Here is a 15,733-nt window from a genome sequence, read left to right on the forward strand (position 1 = left end):
GTTGTTATTGCGGGGAGGGGGTGTGAGGGATGAGTTGCGGGAAATGCGGGAGACACGGTCGAGGGTGTTCTCGACCACTGAGGGAGGGAAGTTACGGTCCCTTGAAAAACGAGGACATCTGAGATGTACGGGAGTGGAATGCCTCATCCTGGGAGCAGATGCGGCGGAGGCGAAGGAATTGGGAATAGGGGATAGCATTTTTGCAGGAAGGTGGGTGGGAGGAGGAGTATTCTAGGTAGCTGTGGGAGTCGGTGGGCTTGAAATGAATATCGGTTTCTAGGTGGTTGCCCGAGATGGAGACAGAGAGGTCCAGGAAGGTGAGAGAGGTGTTAGAGATGGTCTAGGTGAACTTAAGGTTGGGGTGGAAGGTGTTGGTGAAGTGGATGAACTGTTCGAGCTCCTCGTGGGAGCACGAGGCGGGGCCGATACAGTCATCAATGTAATGGAGGAAGAGGTGGCATTTAGGGCCAGTGTAGGTACGGAAGAGGGATTGTTCCACGTAACCTACAAAGAGGCAGGCATAGCTTGGGCCCATGTGGGTACCCACGGCCACCCCCTTTGTCTGTAGGAAGTGGGAGGAACTGAAAGAGAAGTTGTTGAGGGTGAGGACGAGTTTGGCTAAGTGGATGAGGGTGTCAGTGGAGGGGGACTGGTCGGGCCTGCGGGACAGGAAGAAGCAGAGGGCCTTTAGGCCGTCTGTATGGGGAATGCAGGTGTATAGGGACTGGACGTCCATGGTAAAGATGAGGTGTCGGAGACCGGGGAATTGGAAGTTCTGGAGGAGGTGGAGGGCGTGGGTGGTGTCACGGACGTAGGTAGGGAGTTCCTGGACCAAGGGGGAGAAAATGGAGTCGAGATAGGTGGAGATAAGTTCGGTGATGCAGGAGCAGGCAGAGACAATGGGTCGACCAGGGCAGTCAGGTTTGTGGATTTTGGGAAGGAGATAGAAGCAGGCGGTGCGGGGTTGGGGAACGATGAGGTTGGAGGCCGTGGGTGGGAGGTCACCTGAGGTGATGAGGTTGTGAATGGTTTGGGAGATGATGGTTTGGTGCTCGGGGGTGGGGTCATGATCAAGGGAGCGGTAGGAGGAGGTGTCGGAGAGTTGGCGTCTGGCCTTGGCGATGTAGAGGTCAGTGCGCCATACTACAACTGCGCCTCCCTTGTCCGCGGGTGTTATGGTGAGGTTGGGATTGGAGCGGAGGGCTGCACGTTCTGCAGGGGAGAGGTTGGAGTGGGTGCCATCTGCAATCCGACCCTACCACCAAAGACATTTTTCCCTCCCCACCCTTATCTGCTTTCCGGAGGGACCACTCTCTCCGGGACTCCCTTGTCCGCTCTGCACTCCCCTCCAGCCCCACCACAGCCGGCACTTTTCCCTGCAACCGCAGGAAGTGCTACACCTGCCCCCACACCTCCTCCCTCATCCCCATCCCAGGCCCCAAGAAGACTTTCCACATCAAGCAGATGTTCACCTGCACATCTGCCAATGTGGTATACTGCATCCGCTGTACCCGTTGTGGCCTCCTCTACATCGGGGAAACCAAGCGGAGGCTTGGGGACCGTTTTGCAGAACACCTACGCTCGGTTCACAATTAACAACTGCACCTCCCAGTCGCAAACCATTTCAACTCCCCCTCCCATTCCTCAGACGACATGTCCATCCTGGGCCTCCTGCAGTGCCACAATGATGCCACCCGAAGTTTGCAGGAACAGCAAGTCATATTCCGCTTGGGAACCCTGCAGCCCAATGGTATCAATGTGGATTTCACAAGCTTCAAAATCTCCCCTGCCCCTACCGCATCCCAAAACCAGTCCAGCTCGTCCCCGCCTCCCCAACCTGTTCTTCCTCCCACCTATCCCCTCCTCCCACCTCAAGCCCCACCCCCATTTCCTACCTACTAACCTCATCCCGCCCACATGACCTGTCCGTCCTCCCTGGACTGACCTATCTCCTCCCTACCTCCCCACCTACACTCACCTTTACTGGCTCCATCCCTGCCTCTTTGACCTATCTGTTTCCTCTCCACGTATCTTCTCCTCTATCCATCTTCTATCCGCCTCCCCCTCTCTCTCTATTTATTTCAGAACCCCGTTCCCCTCCCCCATTTCTGATGAAGGGTCTAGGCCCGAAACGTCAGCCTTCCTGCTCCTATGATGCTGCTTGGCCTGCTGTGTTCATCCAGCTCTACACCTTGTTATCTCAGCTGTATTTCAAAATCGTGTTTTCCCTGTGGTGAGCCTGTTTCCTCGAGACCCAAAAGTATCCAACCTAGCTAGCAGGAAGGGGAAGGTGGGCTGGTGACAGTGCAGGGAACCCCGAGCTCGGGAAGTCTGATTAAAATGTCTGTGTTTTAAACTACTGTTTAGTTTCTAATAGAAATTAGCCTGTGTTAAGTTAATAACTGATAGTGTCAGTTTCACTGCTTTGAATTTGCCTTTTTAACCCTTGTATTTTTATTCACTTTTGTTTTATTTCCCTATATATTACTTTTGCCTTTATTAAATGCAAAAGTGAGTATATCACAAGAAATTAAACAAACACTGAGATTCTTTGCCCTGAAACACCTGCCTACAGCCTTCCTCATTTCACATTCCTAAATTAAGTCCAAGGATCTAGGGGTGATTCGAACCACCTAAAAATCAGCAGATTACTGATTGCAGACCAGAATCCCTACAAGACCTGGTTTAACCTTACTAAGCTTGGGAGAAACTTACTTCATTTCCTTACCTTAATTAAATTCTTAGCCAAGTAAAAAAAGTTAAATGCTCACTGCAGACGCTTTAGAAAAGTATCGACATACAATCACTCACCACTCACTAAACTTGCACATGCACACAGATGAGAACACCATGTACCCAGGAAAGTCCTGCAATGCCCCATAATCCTACAGTTCTCTCAATCTGATTATCTTCAATGAAATAGGCTGATCCTATTATAAATTGCAAATTCAAGTCTCCTACAAACCCATTCTTCCAACAATATAAACGCAAATGTCGATATACCACTCTGGTTGTATGCTCCGACAGTTCTTTCATCTTTTCACCTTCTCCCCACTTTCTACGCCAATGCCATCCTGTGGCACCATCGTTGCCAAGGCTTGCCCCCTGTGAAGTTCTGCCCATGTGTTTACGTCAAACACAAGATCTTTATCATCTATTTCATGTGTGACACATTAGTTGTAGGGGCCAGCTAACATATTTGGCTGAGCAACTGTGATTTGGGATGTACAGTAATGCCAACAGCATGAGTTCAATTCCTAAATTGGCTGAGGTCACCATGAAAGTCCCATCTTCTTAATCTCACCCCTCAGCTGAGGTATTGTGACCCTCAGATTAAATCACCATCAGTCCTCTATTTCCAATGAAGAAACAGTCCTATGGTTTTCTGGGGCAGTGCAACTTTACCTATATTTGTGGCAGATTCTGTACAGTTAAAAACCATCAATTTCTTTGGTTTGCTCTCATGTCTCATTCCCTTTAGTCTTATCTTCAGGCAAGGTTCACTTTAGAATCATAGAATTCCGAGTAAAGAGACAGGCTATTCAGCCCACTGAGCCTGCAGTGACCCTTCAAAGAGCATCCCACCCAGATAAACTCATACCCATAACCCAGCATTTACTCTCATCTCCCGGCCTGCACATGCCTAGACACTATGGGACAATTTAGCATGGCCAATCCACCTAACCTGCACATCTTGGACTGCAGGAGCAAACTGGAGCACCCATGGGAAGAACTCTACAGGCAGTTGCCCAAGGTTAGAATCAAACCCAGATCCCTGGCACTGTGAGACAGCAGTGCCAATCACTGTGCTGCTGTGCCATCCCAGATCAGAATTCAGATCAGAAACTTATTTGAAAACACATTTCAATGTATTTCCCACTTTATGCATGAGCTTTGAGAGAGAAATACTGTAATGCAAAATGATGTAACAAATGTTTAGCTATAATAATCTTGCATTTCAACAAGAATCAAATAGACAAAAATATAAAATCTACATTTATGTAGCTTTTTTAATGACCACGAGACCGCCCAAAGCACTTTGCACCCAATGAAATACATCCTGAACTGTGGTCACTGTTGTTTGTAGGAAACTTAACAAAAACAAAAATCATGGTATAATAATAACTGATCACATACCATGGACCGTAAGCATGGCTGTTGACTTGCAATCCACTGCATCACATGTGTATTGCGCTTGGTGTTCATTTCCACAATGGTGAATGATAAGGCTCCTTTGCCGTCCTTTTGATATAATGCTATATCCTTTCCCTGGCTTAATCTCTACATCATCCTGTAGAACATAGCATAATGATGAGGTATGAATGACACAGATATACAGCTATAATATATGGAAACTATTTAAAATTCCTAGTGGGATAAGGAAAAAAATCAAGAACTTAATTCTCAATGACAAAATAAATTCAAAGATATTTTGACTGTCAGATTTAATTTCTTTAGGGAAGAAAATATAGAAGGAAAATGTGGAAATACCAGAAATCACAAATAAAACAAAAAATGATTGATAAATATAAAAAATATTGGTACATGTGAAGAATAAAATTTAAGGCCTCTGCAGAGTAGAAATGAAGCAATAATGCCAGAAATTATGGAGTACAGAATGTGAAAACACTATTGGCTAATGCCAACAAGTCTAATTTCGGTAGAAAGTGTCACCTTCAGCCAAATTGATTTACTCAGTGCAATATCTAGAAAACAGCTGAAAGCACTTAATACTGTCAAGGCAATACATGTTGGCAATGTAACGGCAATAACACCAGAGATCTGTGCTTAAAAGTTAGTTGCACTCCTAAATAAGAAGTTCTAGTACAGCTACAAGACTGCTATCTACTCGGAAAATGAGTTGCCACATGGAAGATATGCTCTGTCCAAGAAAAAAAAGCAGGACAAATCCAATTTAGCTATTTCCACCATTTTCAGTCTATTCTCAATCATCAGCAAATGGAAGGAGCCATCGACACGGCCATCAAGTGGCACTTTGTCAACAATAGCTGGCTCATTGCCACTCATTTTGGATTCTAACAGAGAACCTTAGCTCCTGATCTCATTAGTGTTTTCATACAAACATGGGCAAAAGAACTAAACTCCGGAAGTGAAGTGACAATAACTGCATCTGATATTAAGGCCCTCTTTGACTGATTGGAACATCAAGCAACCCTAGCAAAACTGCAGTCAATGGTAATCAAAGCTACATCAAGCTACTCTCCTGCTCCTGGATCCTGGCAGACTTACCTATCCAAGAGTTCCAGGGAAACCTACTGGAAAGTTTGGAAGCCAATCCTACAAATGGCTTTTTATGGACCCTTTTCATCTCGAAGCTAATGATTATGACAATATGACTAGTCATATAAATACTACTCTTGCGGCTACAAGAGCAGATCAGAGGTTAGGAATCCTGCTACGAGTAACTCGCTCTCCTGAATGCCTGCGCACCATCTACAAGGCATAACACAGGAGTGTGATGGAATACTCCCCACTTGGATGAATGAGTGCAGGTCCAACAACACTCAAGAAACTTGACACACTCCAAAGCAAAGCAGCCCACTTGATTGGTACCACATCAACACAGAGTAGTAGTAATATGTATCATTGACAAGATACATTGTAGAAATTCACAAAGACCTCTTGGACAGCACCTTCTGAACCCACAACTACTACTGTCTAGAAGAACAAGGGCAACAGATACAAGGGAATATCACAACTGGCAAATTCCCTTCCAAGCCACTGAGTATCCTGACTTGGAAATATATCGCCATTTCTTCTGAGTCAAAATCATGGAGCTCCCTCCTTAACAGCTCTCTGAGTGCACTCACACTAAATGGACTGCACTCTATTTTTACTGGTATGTCATTAACTAAGGGTCATAATTTCAAGACTGTCAGCAAGGGATGAGACGAGGAGAAACTCCATTACTCAGAGAGTCGTTAGGATCTACACCACATTGCCTGGGGGATTGTGGAGGCAAATTCCATACAAGATTTCAAAAGAGAGCTGTACATATTTTTGGAAAACATTAAGTTTAGAAGACTACAGAGATAGAGCCGGAGAAGGGGACTAGCTGGGTAGCTCATTCGGAAGCCAGTACAGGCACAATGGGTTAAGCAGCTCCTTCCATACTCCAAAATTTAATGATTCTACGATTTTAAAACACAATGGAGGATATCCTCAATGGGAAGAAAGGATTTCATCTCCACAGGAACCAAGGTACCCTCCAGTTAACTGATTGCTCCAGTTAGGTTTTAGTTTAATGGTGACCCCAACATGTTGAAAGTTTGGATTCAGCAAAACGAATGCTGTTGAAAATGTCTAAACACCTCCTGTTGATATTAATTTGTTAGGTGTCGTCACTAGGTGGCACATGCTTGGCACGGATGCTGCATACTATCTATTAACCAAAGACTTAAAGTAGTCCAGTTCTTGCTGTGCAGGGACAGTGGTTGCTTGATTATTTGAGGAGTTTGGAATAGAGCTGAAAACAATAATTCAGTAATTAGCAATAATTCCCATTTCTGATTTCAGACAGAGGGAAGAAATTCAACAATGAAGCAGCTAAAGATGACTGTGCTTAGGGAAAATGCCCCAAATAAATACTGCTGAAATATCCTGGATTGAGAACTACTGTCAATTGTCATAAAAACCATCTGGTTCACTACTATCCTTTGTGGAAGGCAATCTGCCATCCTTACCTGATCTACCTGATCTAGACTGACATCAATGTGGTTGATTCTTAACTACCATCTGTGTTATTAGGGATGGTCAATAAAAGCTTCTCTAGTGAGTGATGCCCAAATTCCATGAGTGATTAAAAAAAACACTACTTGCCTCAAAGTTTTTGTGTCTTCAGAACATAAAAACATAAGAACTAGGAGCAATTCAGCCCCTCCACCATTCATAACATCATGGCTGATCTCATCTCAGCTTCAACTCCACTTTCCTGCCTACTCTCCATAATCCTTCAACCTGTTACTAATTACAAATTCTGGAGCAGTGAATGCCACACATTCACAACCCTTTGAGAGAAGTAATTTCTCTTCATTTGATTTAAATCTGCTACACTTCATCCTAAAACTATGATGGTCCCACACAAAGAAACGTTCTCTCTACATCTAGTTTGTCAAGACCCTTTAACATTGCATATACCTCAATTAGATCTCCTCGCATTCTTCTAAATTCCAGCCAGTATAAAACTGCTAAAGTGTTCAATCTCACATTTCTGGAACAATTCATTAAACCTCCTCTGAACTGTCTCCAATGCAATTACATCCCTCCTCAAGTAAGGGGACCAAAATTGTGAGTAATACCTCAGGTGCAGACTGACTAATACCTTGTACAATTGCAGCAACACTTCCCAACTTTTATACTCTATCCCTATAGTAATAAATATCAACATTCCATTAGCTTTCCTTATTATCTACTGTACTTGCATACTGGTTTTCTGTGATTCATGCACAAGGACACCCAGATCCTCTGCACTGAAGCACTCTGAAGTTTCTTTCCATTTAAATAATTAAGTTGCCTTTGTATTCCTCCAACTAAAACAGAAAGCCTCAAACTTATCCACATTAAACTTTATCTGCCAAATTTTGGCTCATTTACCTAACCTATCCATACCCATTTCCAAATTTCTTATTTCTTCAATGCAACTTACTTTCCCATCTATTTTACTGACATTTACAAATTTGGCTACAGTACTTTCTATGTATCTATATTATTATAGATTGTAACTAGTTAGAGACTGAGGGCTGAATTCTATGGCACCCCACTGGTTACATCTTACGATACATTTATCCTGACTTTCTGTTGGTTAGCCAATCCTCTATCCAAATTAATAAATTACTCCTAAACTCATGTGATCTTACCTTGCGTATTTGCTTTTTTTTTTAACAGCACCTCATCAAATGCCTTCAGGAAGTCCAGATATACTACAGCTATAGAATCCCCATTATCCATCTTCCTTGCTTGTTACATCTTTAAAGAACTCTAGCAAATTATTCAAACAGGATTTACTCTTCATAAAATTGTGCTTACTCTGATGGACTGCATTTTGACTTTCCAAATGACCTGTTATTACTTCCTTACTAATGGATTCTAACAATTTCTCAATGCCATATTAGACTATCTGATTGATAGTTTCCTTCTTTCTACCTCTCTCCCTTTTTGAATAAGGACATTATATTAGCATTTTTCTAATCCAATAAAACCTTTCTCACATCCACAGAGTTTTAGAATATTATAACCAATCGATCCATTAGCTCTGCTTCCATTTCCTTTAAGACCCTAGGACATAGGCCATCCGGCCCTGGGGTCTTGTCTGCCTTCAAACCCAATAGTTTGCTCAGTTATTTTTTACCTAGTGATAATGATTTCTCTAAGTTGCTCCTTTTATGTAACCTCTATATTACCGGTCACTATTAAGATGGTACTAGTGATAACAGAATCAAAATATTGATTTAGTGACTCTGCCATTTCTTGTTCCTCACTATCAACTCCCCAGTCTCACTATCCAAGAGACTAACATTCCCTCTAGCTCCTCTCTTCTCTTTTACATAGTTACTGTATAGAAGCTTTTGCTATCCATTTTTATAGTTTGCACTAGTTTTCTTTCTGGAATAACAACTCGGAGGCTGGGTATCCTGTCGCCAAGTCACCATTTATTTACTTGTGCGCAGTACACTCGCTGTGGCTAGCCAGCTTGGAGTCAGTAGCTTGAACCAAGAAGACTCAAATCCCCCGGTCACGCTGGTCAGCCAGGGCCCTCCCAACCGGGGTTGCCAATTTGGGCCAATCAACAACCTCGTAGTCAACAAGGTCAACCTGGCTCCAATTTCAGAATTTATCTTTGATCTTGTTAATATTTTTTCAGTAACTCTTTGTCGACTTTTAAAAGTTTCCTGATCTTCCAGCCTGCCACTTATCTTTGTAATGTGGTATGTCTTAGTTTTTATCTACATAATATCTTTGACTTCCTTTAAGCTAATAACTTCATCATCTTCTTTGTTACCTCCAGATTAGAATAATCCAACGATTCCTTATCAGCCTTCTATTTTCTCCTCTCAGTTCTCCTTTAATGCCATCCTGTAAATTCCATAAGTTAAATTAAAACCTGAGCTGATTTGACAAATCAGATTTCCTCCACGTTAGAATGTATCTTACCTCCAAACTGAATGTCTATAACAGAACTCAGCAGCGGTCAGAAATCAGTTAAAGTCTTGAAATTGTGACAAAAAGGCATTTTTTACATTTAATCAGTAGAAAGAAGTTGTCAAAATGACAATAAAATAATTCCAAACTATTTACACAAAATCATTGCAGTAGGATAATGTCCTAAAACTTGTTTGTTTCCTACAGAATTCATAGATTTTAGCTAACACACTTCTTTTTGTTTCCCAACTTGCTCTGATAGTAGAATAAATTTTCCAGATATTCATACCTTAAACCATTTAACTTCTGCATTGGCTCTTGAGAGTTCACATTCAAAAACAACTTTATCTTTCTCCGGCACTTTAATATCTTCTAAAGATTTGACAAAGGTCACTGGTGGCTCTATTCAAAAAAGAATGAAAAATAACAGCAACTGGTGCAATGTAAAGGTTAACATTCTGAACCTCTGAGTAATTGTAAAATTTCTCAATAATTTTAATCTTAGTGAAGAGACAATTGCTCTACTGGGTAAATTTTAAACGAGCATTATGATAGTTTCTAGCCACTATGTCTTTAGATTCTAAAGCTGTTATTGCAGGGTCATCACAGAACTCTACCCAGGGTTTTAAGGTCATGTCATTCCAAGATGATCAGGCAATGGCCTAATGGTATTATCACTGGACTGTTAATTCAGAGAGCCAGATAATGTTCTGGGGATCTGGGTTCAAATCCTGCCACAACAGATGGTGGAATTTAATTTCAATAAAATATCCGGAATTAAGAATCTAATGATGGCCTTGAATTCATTGTCGATTATCGGGAAAAATCCACCTGGTTCACTAATGTCCTTTAGGGAAGGAAACTGCCATCCTTACCTGGTCTGGCCTACATGTGACTCGAGACCCACAGCAATGTCGTTAACTCTTAACTGTCCTCTGGGCATTTGGGGATGGACAATAAATGCTATCTAGCCAGCGATGCCCTCATCCCGTCAATGAATAAAAACAAAACCTCAATCTGCCACTAGAGTTGTTCTTCCTTCACAAGGAATTCTTAGACATAGCACTCAGTGAAGCATTCTGTCATGCACTCATTGTAACAGATTCAAGAGAAAGCATATAGCAGTTTACATCACTTAATCACTGTTAATAACACTAATATTCTTCTGGAGCTGAGAAACAACCATTCTCCATGAGTAGAGTCAGCGTATTGTTCTTGGTGGTCACAATCAGCGGGACTGAATAAAACATGTCTAACAGTGTGAGAAGACTTTTCTTGAAGTGATTAAAGAGTTCACCACAAGTCCTCCGTGCCTGAACATTGTTTCTCTATGTCATCTCTGCTTCCCTTTATTGCACTGTTGCGTGCTCAGAGTTCATTCATTGATTTTAGATTTAAAATTATTAAGAATGCAGCACAGAATGATTACCTTCGAGAAGCTATATGCTAGACTGATGTGTTGACAAAAATACCATGAGAGCAGGCAAATCCACCCACCACTCAATGGTAGGATAGGTTTGTATGTCAGATGATTTGTATGAGTGGGGCAAACGTCTAAGGGAGTTAAAGTAGTGGTTGAACACAGATAATATAGAGAAAGCTAAAATCAGCAGAGTAGAACAGGATTTAGAGTAAATTTTTTGTCATTGTGATCTAGCTGGCTTCTTGAAAGGGGACCGGTTAGCTCAGTTGACTGGATGGTGGTTTATATTGCAGTGTAATGCCAACTGTGTGGGCTCTCCTTCTCAAGAGGGATTCTACTTTTCAAACACTTATCTTGCTCAAGGTTTGTGGTGACTGTCAGGTTAAATCACCACCAATGAAAGTCATAAAGATCTACTGCATAGAAGAAAATTCTTTGGCCCATCATAGCCATGCTAGTCAAAAACAACCACCTAACTATTCTAATCTCAGTTCCTAGCACTTGGCCTATAGGCTGGTATGCCTTGGCATCACAAATGCATATCTAAATACTTTTTAAATGTTACTAGGGTTTCTGCCTCTACAATTTTACAGGCAAAAAGTTCCAGATTCCAACCACCCTCTACGTGAAAATGTTTTTCCATGCATCTCTTCTAAACCTTCTGCCCCTTACCTTAAACCTATGCCTCTGGTCATTGATCCCTCCATCAAAAGGAAAAGCTTCTTTCTCTCTACTACGTATGCCCCTCATACTTTTATACACCTCAGTTTTGTATTGGTCAATCTCCTCTGCTGAAACGAAAGCAACACCAGTCTGTCCAACAGTACTGAGGAAGCATCACCAGACCCAAAACGTTAACTCTGATTTTTTCTTCACAGAACCTGACAGACCTACTGAGTTTTTCCAGCAACTTCTGTTTTTGTTCCTGATTTACAGTATCCACCGTTCTTTCAGTTTTTACCAGTTTGTCCAACCTCTTTTCATAACTGAAACTGTCCAGGGCAGGCAACATTCTGGGAAATGTCCTGTATACCCTTTCCTGTGCTATCACATCATTCCTCTAAAGAGGATTCCAGAACTACACACAATACTCTCGCTGTAGCCTAACCAGTTTTATACAGATCCAGCATAACCTCCCTGCTCTTAAACTCTATGCCTCGACTGATAAAGGCAAGTAAACTACATACCTTCTTAACTTAACGACCTGTCCTGATACCTTAAGGGATAGGTGTACGTGCACACCAAGATCCACCTGAACCCCAGTGCTTCCCAGAGTCCTACCATTCATCATGTATCTTGCCAAAGTACATGACCTCATATTTAAGCTGACCGAATTCCAGTTGTCTCTTTCCAATAAGAAAGCAGCTCTCTGGACCACTACGACTACGATCATTTGACACTTTCTCAAAAGTTTACAATTGCAGAAAGAGGAACAAAAACAAGCAATATTGAATATTGAGCTGTATGAGCTCAAACAGTAATTTGGAGAAAAGAATTGTGAAATATTTAAGGAAATGCTTTAAATACACTTGTTGAATAGAAGTTTATATCTATAGATACTCCTTCGGGGAATCAAAGGACACGGTAAAAGGCTCTTTGTGTTTGAGGAAGGCAAAACAGTGGACAGGTGGATTAGACTTCACAACTTCTAATCAGCTGGTTTGTGCTGTAGATAATTCATTAACCCTATGAGGATGGGGAAAACAAGATAGATATTTGAAATTTGATACATATCTATCCTGTTATGTGTGTTAACTTTCAACTAATCACTGGATACTTGTAAAGGGAAACATCTTTGCTCTGTGCTTTAAACCAACATCATATCAATTGTCTCAAGTCTGTCTAAATGCTTCAGAATAAAAGTATCTGGTCAGTTTACTGATTCATGTGAATGATCAGCATGTGGCACTACAACAATCGGGGAGATCAGGTAACTGGACCCGAAACGATGACCCTGTTTTCTCTCCGCAGATGCTGCTGAACCTGATGAGGTTCTCCAGGAATTTCTGTTTTTGTTCCAGGTAAAACACCATTATGTTTTTTACATTTCAAACATTCCACTTCAGAAAAAAATATGAATCACAATCTGAGAAAAAGAAGCCTACAGACTCTCCTTTCAGCAAGGTGATAGTGATTCTTACGTCCATGACAAAGATGAGTTGGTCTTGTGGGTCAGCAGATAAAATCCCTCTACATCATGCTGACTGAACAAAATACTAAAACAAATCACAACAGAATCAGGCCAGCTATTCTATCAGCAAATCATTAGATTGCCTCTGTCACACTGATATTTTTATTTCCATTTTCTTCCTATGTCACATGGAATTACAACAATAATTGGGAACTTGGAAACTGTGTCTCCACAAACTCAAGACCTCTACAGAAAGGTAGAAGGAAACAAAATAATGCAAGAGGTTCAGTATAAAAAGTGAACAGTTCCAGTGAAAACAGATTCAACAGGGGGCAAAGTCTGTCAACATCAGTTTTAAAGCATTGAAAGGTGCACTAATATATTCCAAAAGAGAAGAACAGGCACTTCAGCTTCTTGAGTGCAACAGCCTAATAACAACAACTGCTAAAACATTAATCTAATTAAGCTAGATAGCAAAATTAAATCAAATGTGAAGGAAGACCTTTTTACTCAAACTGCTGAAACAAAATTAAAAAGTTATTCTAAATTTATTTGTTTCAAAAACATCACTTTTATAATTAGAATAGATAGCCCCTGAAGATTGTCTTTCTCCTGCAAGGATACTCCAGTGATATGAATAATGAGTAATGATGAATATCCTATGTACACTGTCATAGTTCCACTATGGGCAGTTACCTGTTACAATGAGTCTTCCAGATGTACGAATGTCTTCAGCTTTGAAACTAATCAGCCCTGAATCCTCAATCTTCAAATTGGATAAAGTTAATGCATGCTTCTTGCCCAGTGTGGTAATTCTACAGTTCGCTCCAGGTTTCATTCTGATACTATCCTTCAGCCAGGTCGTTTCCACATCTTCATGAGACAACTCAACTTCAAAAGTGCAAGTCTCTTTCTCGTGCACCTTGACTTCCTCCAATCCTTTGATCAGTTTAACTTTCCTCACTATTTCAAATAAGAATTATTATTAATATTCTAAGTATTAAATTGGTGATCTACAAAATATTATAAACAAAACATGACAGTAGTAGTAAAAATTAAGTAGTCACAACAGAAGAAAACTGAATTGATATAAGTTGAAATTAGGTATTTTAGACCCCACATATGATGATCTTTAGTTTAATACTTTGGACTGTGTATCTTGGATCATTGAAAGCTAAAACAGGATGGAATTTATGTGACCAGTGTTGAAGGAAATGCTAATTTTATTTTTATTCGCGTACTTTTAATTCCCTCCATCTATCAAGTAGTTTGGCAAGTTCAGCCTAATTGCAGTCTACATGAAGACTGCAATCATTGATATATTTGCCTTTGCAGTTCCATTTTGAAAACCTCAACTAATTCTTCCTCAACTACATTCACAGGCAGTGCATTCTAAAACCTAATCAATCTCTTCATGGAAAAAAGACAGAAGTGCTGGAAAAGCTCAGTAGGTCTGGCAGCGTCTGTGTAGAAAAAAATCAAAGTTAACTCAGGTTCTAAGGAAGGGTCACCAGACCCGAAATGTTAACTTTGATTTTTTGTTCACAGGTGTTGCCAGACATGTTGAGTCTTTCCAGCAACTTCTGTTTTTGTTCCTGATTTACAGCATCCGCAGTTCTTTCGGTTCTTCATGAAAAATGCTTCCTCATGTTGGCATTGCTTTCTGTACCAATTATCTTAAACTTGTGCCCTTTGGTTCTGGACCCTTCCATTATGGCAACAGTTCTCCCTAGCTACTGTGACCAAACTCATGATTTTGAATAACTTCATCAAACTCCCTTCTCAAAGTCCTTCTTTCAAGAGATAGTTTTAACTTCTTCAATCTTTGTAGATGATTGAATTTGTTCATCTTTCCTGCACCTTCCCTAATGCCTTCACTTTCTTCTTCAAGAAGTGCCCAGAATTGAACACAGTACCTCAGTGATATTTAACTAGTGTTTTTTTTAACAAAAGCAAGTGTGTTTTACATGATAGAAGAGGTCAGAACTTGTTGTACCTGATAAGGCAACTGGAATGGACATTCAGTATGTGGAAGGGCACGCATGGGAACAGAACAGTTACGGTTTTTTTTACTTTTACTTTTTATTTATTCATTTGTGGGATGTGGGAATCACTGGGTGGCCAGCATTTATTGCCCATCCCTAGTGGCTCTTGACAAGGTGGTGGTGAGCTGCCTCCTTGAATCCCTGCAGTCCACCTGCCATGGGTTGACACATAATGCCATTAGGGAGAGAATTCCAGAAGTTTGACCCAGCGACAGTGAAGGAACGGTAACATATTTCCAAGTCAGGATGGTGAGTGGCTTGGAGGGGAACTTGAAGGTGGTGGTGTTCCCACATATCTGCTGCCCTTGTCCTTCTGGATGAAAGTCGTCGTGGGTTTGGAAGGTGCTGTCTGAGGTTCGTTGGTGAACTTCTGCAGTGCATATTGTAGATAGTACACACTACTGCTGCTGAACGTTGGTGGAGGAAATGGATGCTTGTGGAAGTCATGTCAATCAATCGGACTGCTTTGTCCTGGATGGTATCAAGCTTCTGAGTGTTGTTGGGGCTGCACTCAACCAGGCAAGTGGACAGGATTCCATCACATTCCTGACTTGTGCCTTGTAGATGGTGGACAGGTTTGGGGAGACAGGAGGTGAGTTACTCACCACAGTATTCCTAGCTTCTGACCTGCTCTTGTAGCCACAGTGTTTACGCGGTGAGTCCAGTTGAGTTTCTGTTCAATGATAACCCCCAGGATGTCGATATTGGAGGATTCAGTGATGGTAACACCACTGAATGTCAAGGGGTGGTGGTTAGATTCTCTCTTATTAGTGATGGTCATAGCCTGGCATTTGTGTGCTGCAAATGTTATTTGCCACTTGTCAGCTCAAGCCTGGATATTGTCCAGATCTTGTTGTATTTGAATATGGACTATCTGAGGAGTATCTGAGGAGTCGCGAATAGTGCTGAACATTGTGCTATCATTGGCGAACATCGTCACTTCTGACCTTATGGATGGAGGGAAGGTCACTAAGG

At 41.5% G+C, this 15,733-nt stretch overlaps 1 protein-coding gene across 1 annotated transcript in view; it reads right to left on the reverse strand.

The window, feature by feature from the left end:
• obscnb (obscurin, cytoskeletal calmodulin and titin-interacting RhoGEF b) overlaps positions 1-15,733 on the reverse strand; it is a 583,513-nt gene that overhangs the window by 489,728 nt on the left and 78,052 nt on the right. The window contains exons 16-18 of the mRNA XM_048618408.1: positions 13,410-13,676; positions 9,449-9,561; positions 4,138-4,291 (exon numbers count right to left, since the gene is read on the reverse strand). Of these exons, the coding sequence (XP_048474365.1) occupies positions 4,138-4,291; positions 9,449-9,561; positions 13,410-13,676 (534 nt within the window). The remainder of the gene's footprint in view (positions 1-4,137; positions 4,292-9,448; positions 9,562-13,409; positions 13,677-15,733) is intronic.

This window comes from Rhincodon typus, chromosome 2 (genome assembly GCF_021869965.1).
Source record: "Rhincodon typus isolate 14 chromosome 2, sRhiTyp1.1, whole genome shotgun sequence".
Classification (NCBI taxonomy): Eukaryota; Metazoa; Chordata; class Chondrichthyes; order Orectolobiformes; family Rhincodontidae; genus Rhincodon; species Rhincodon typus.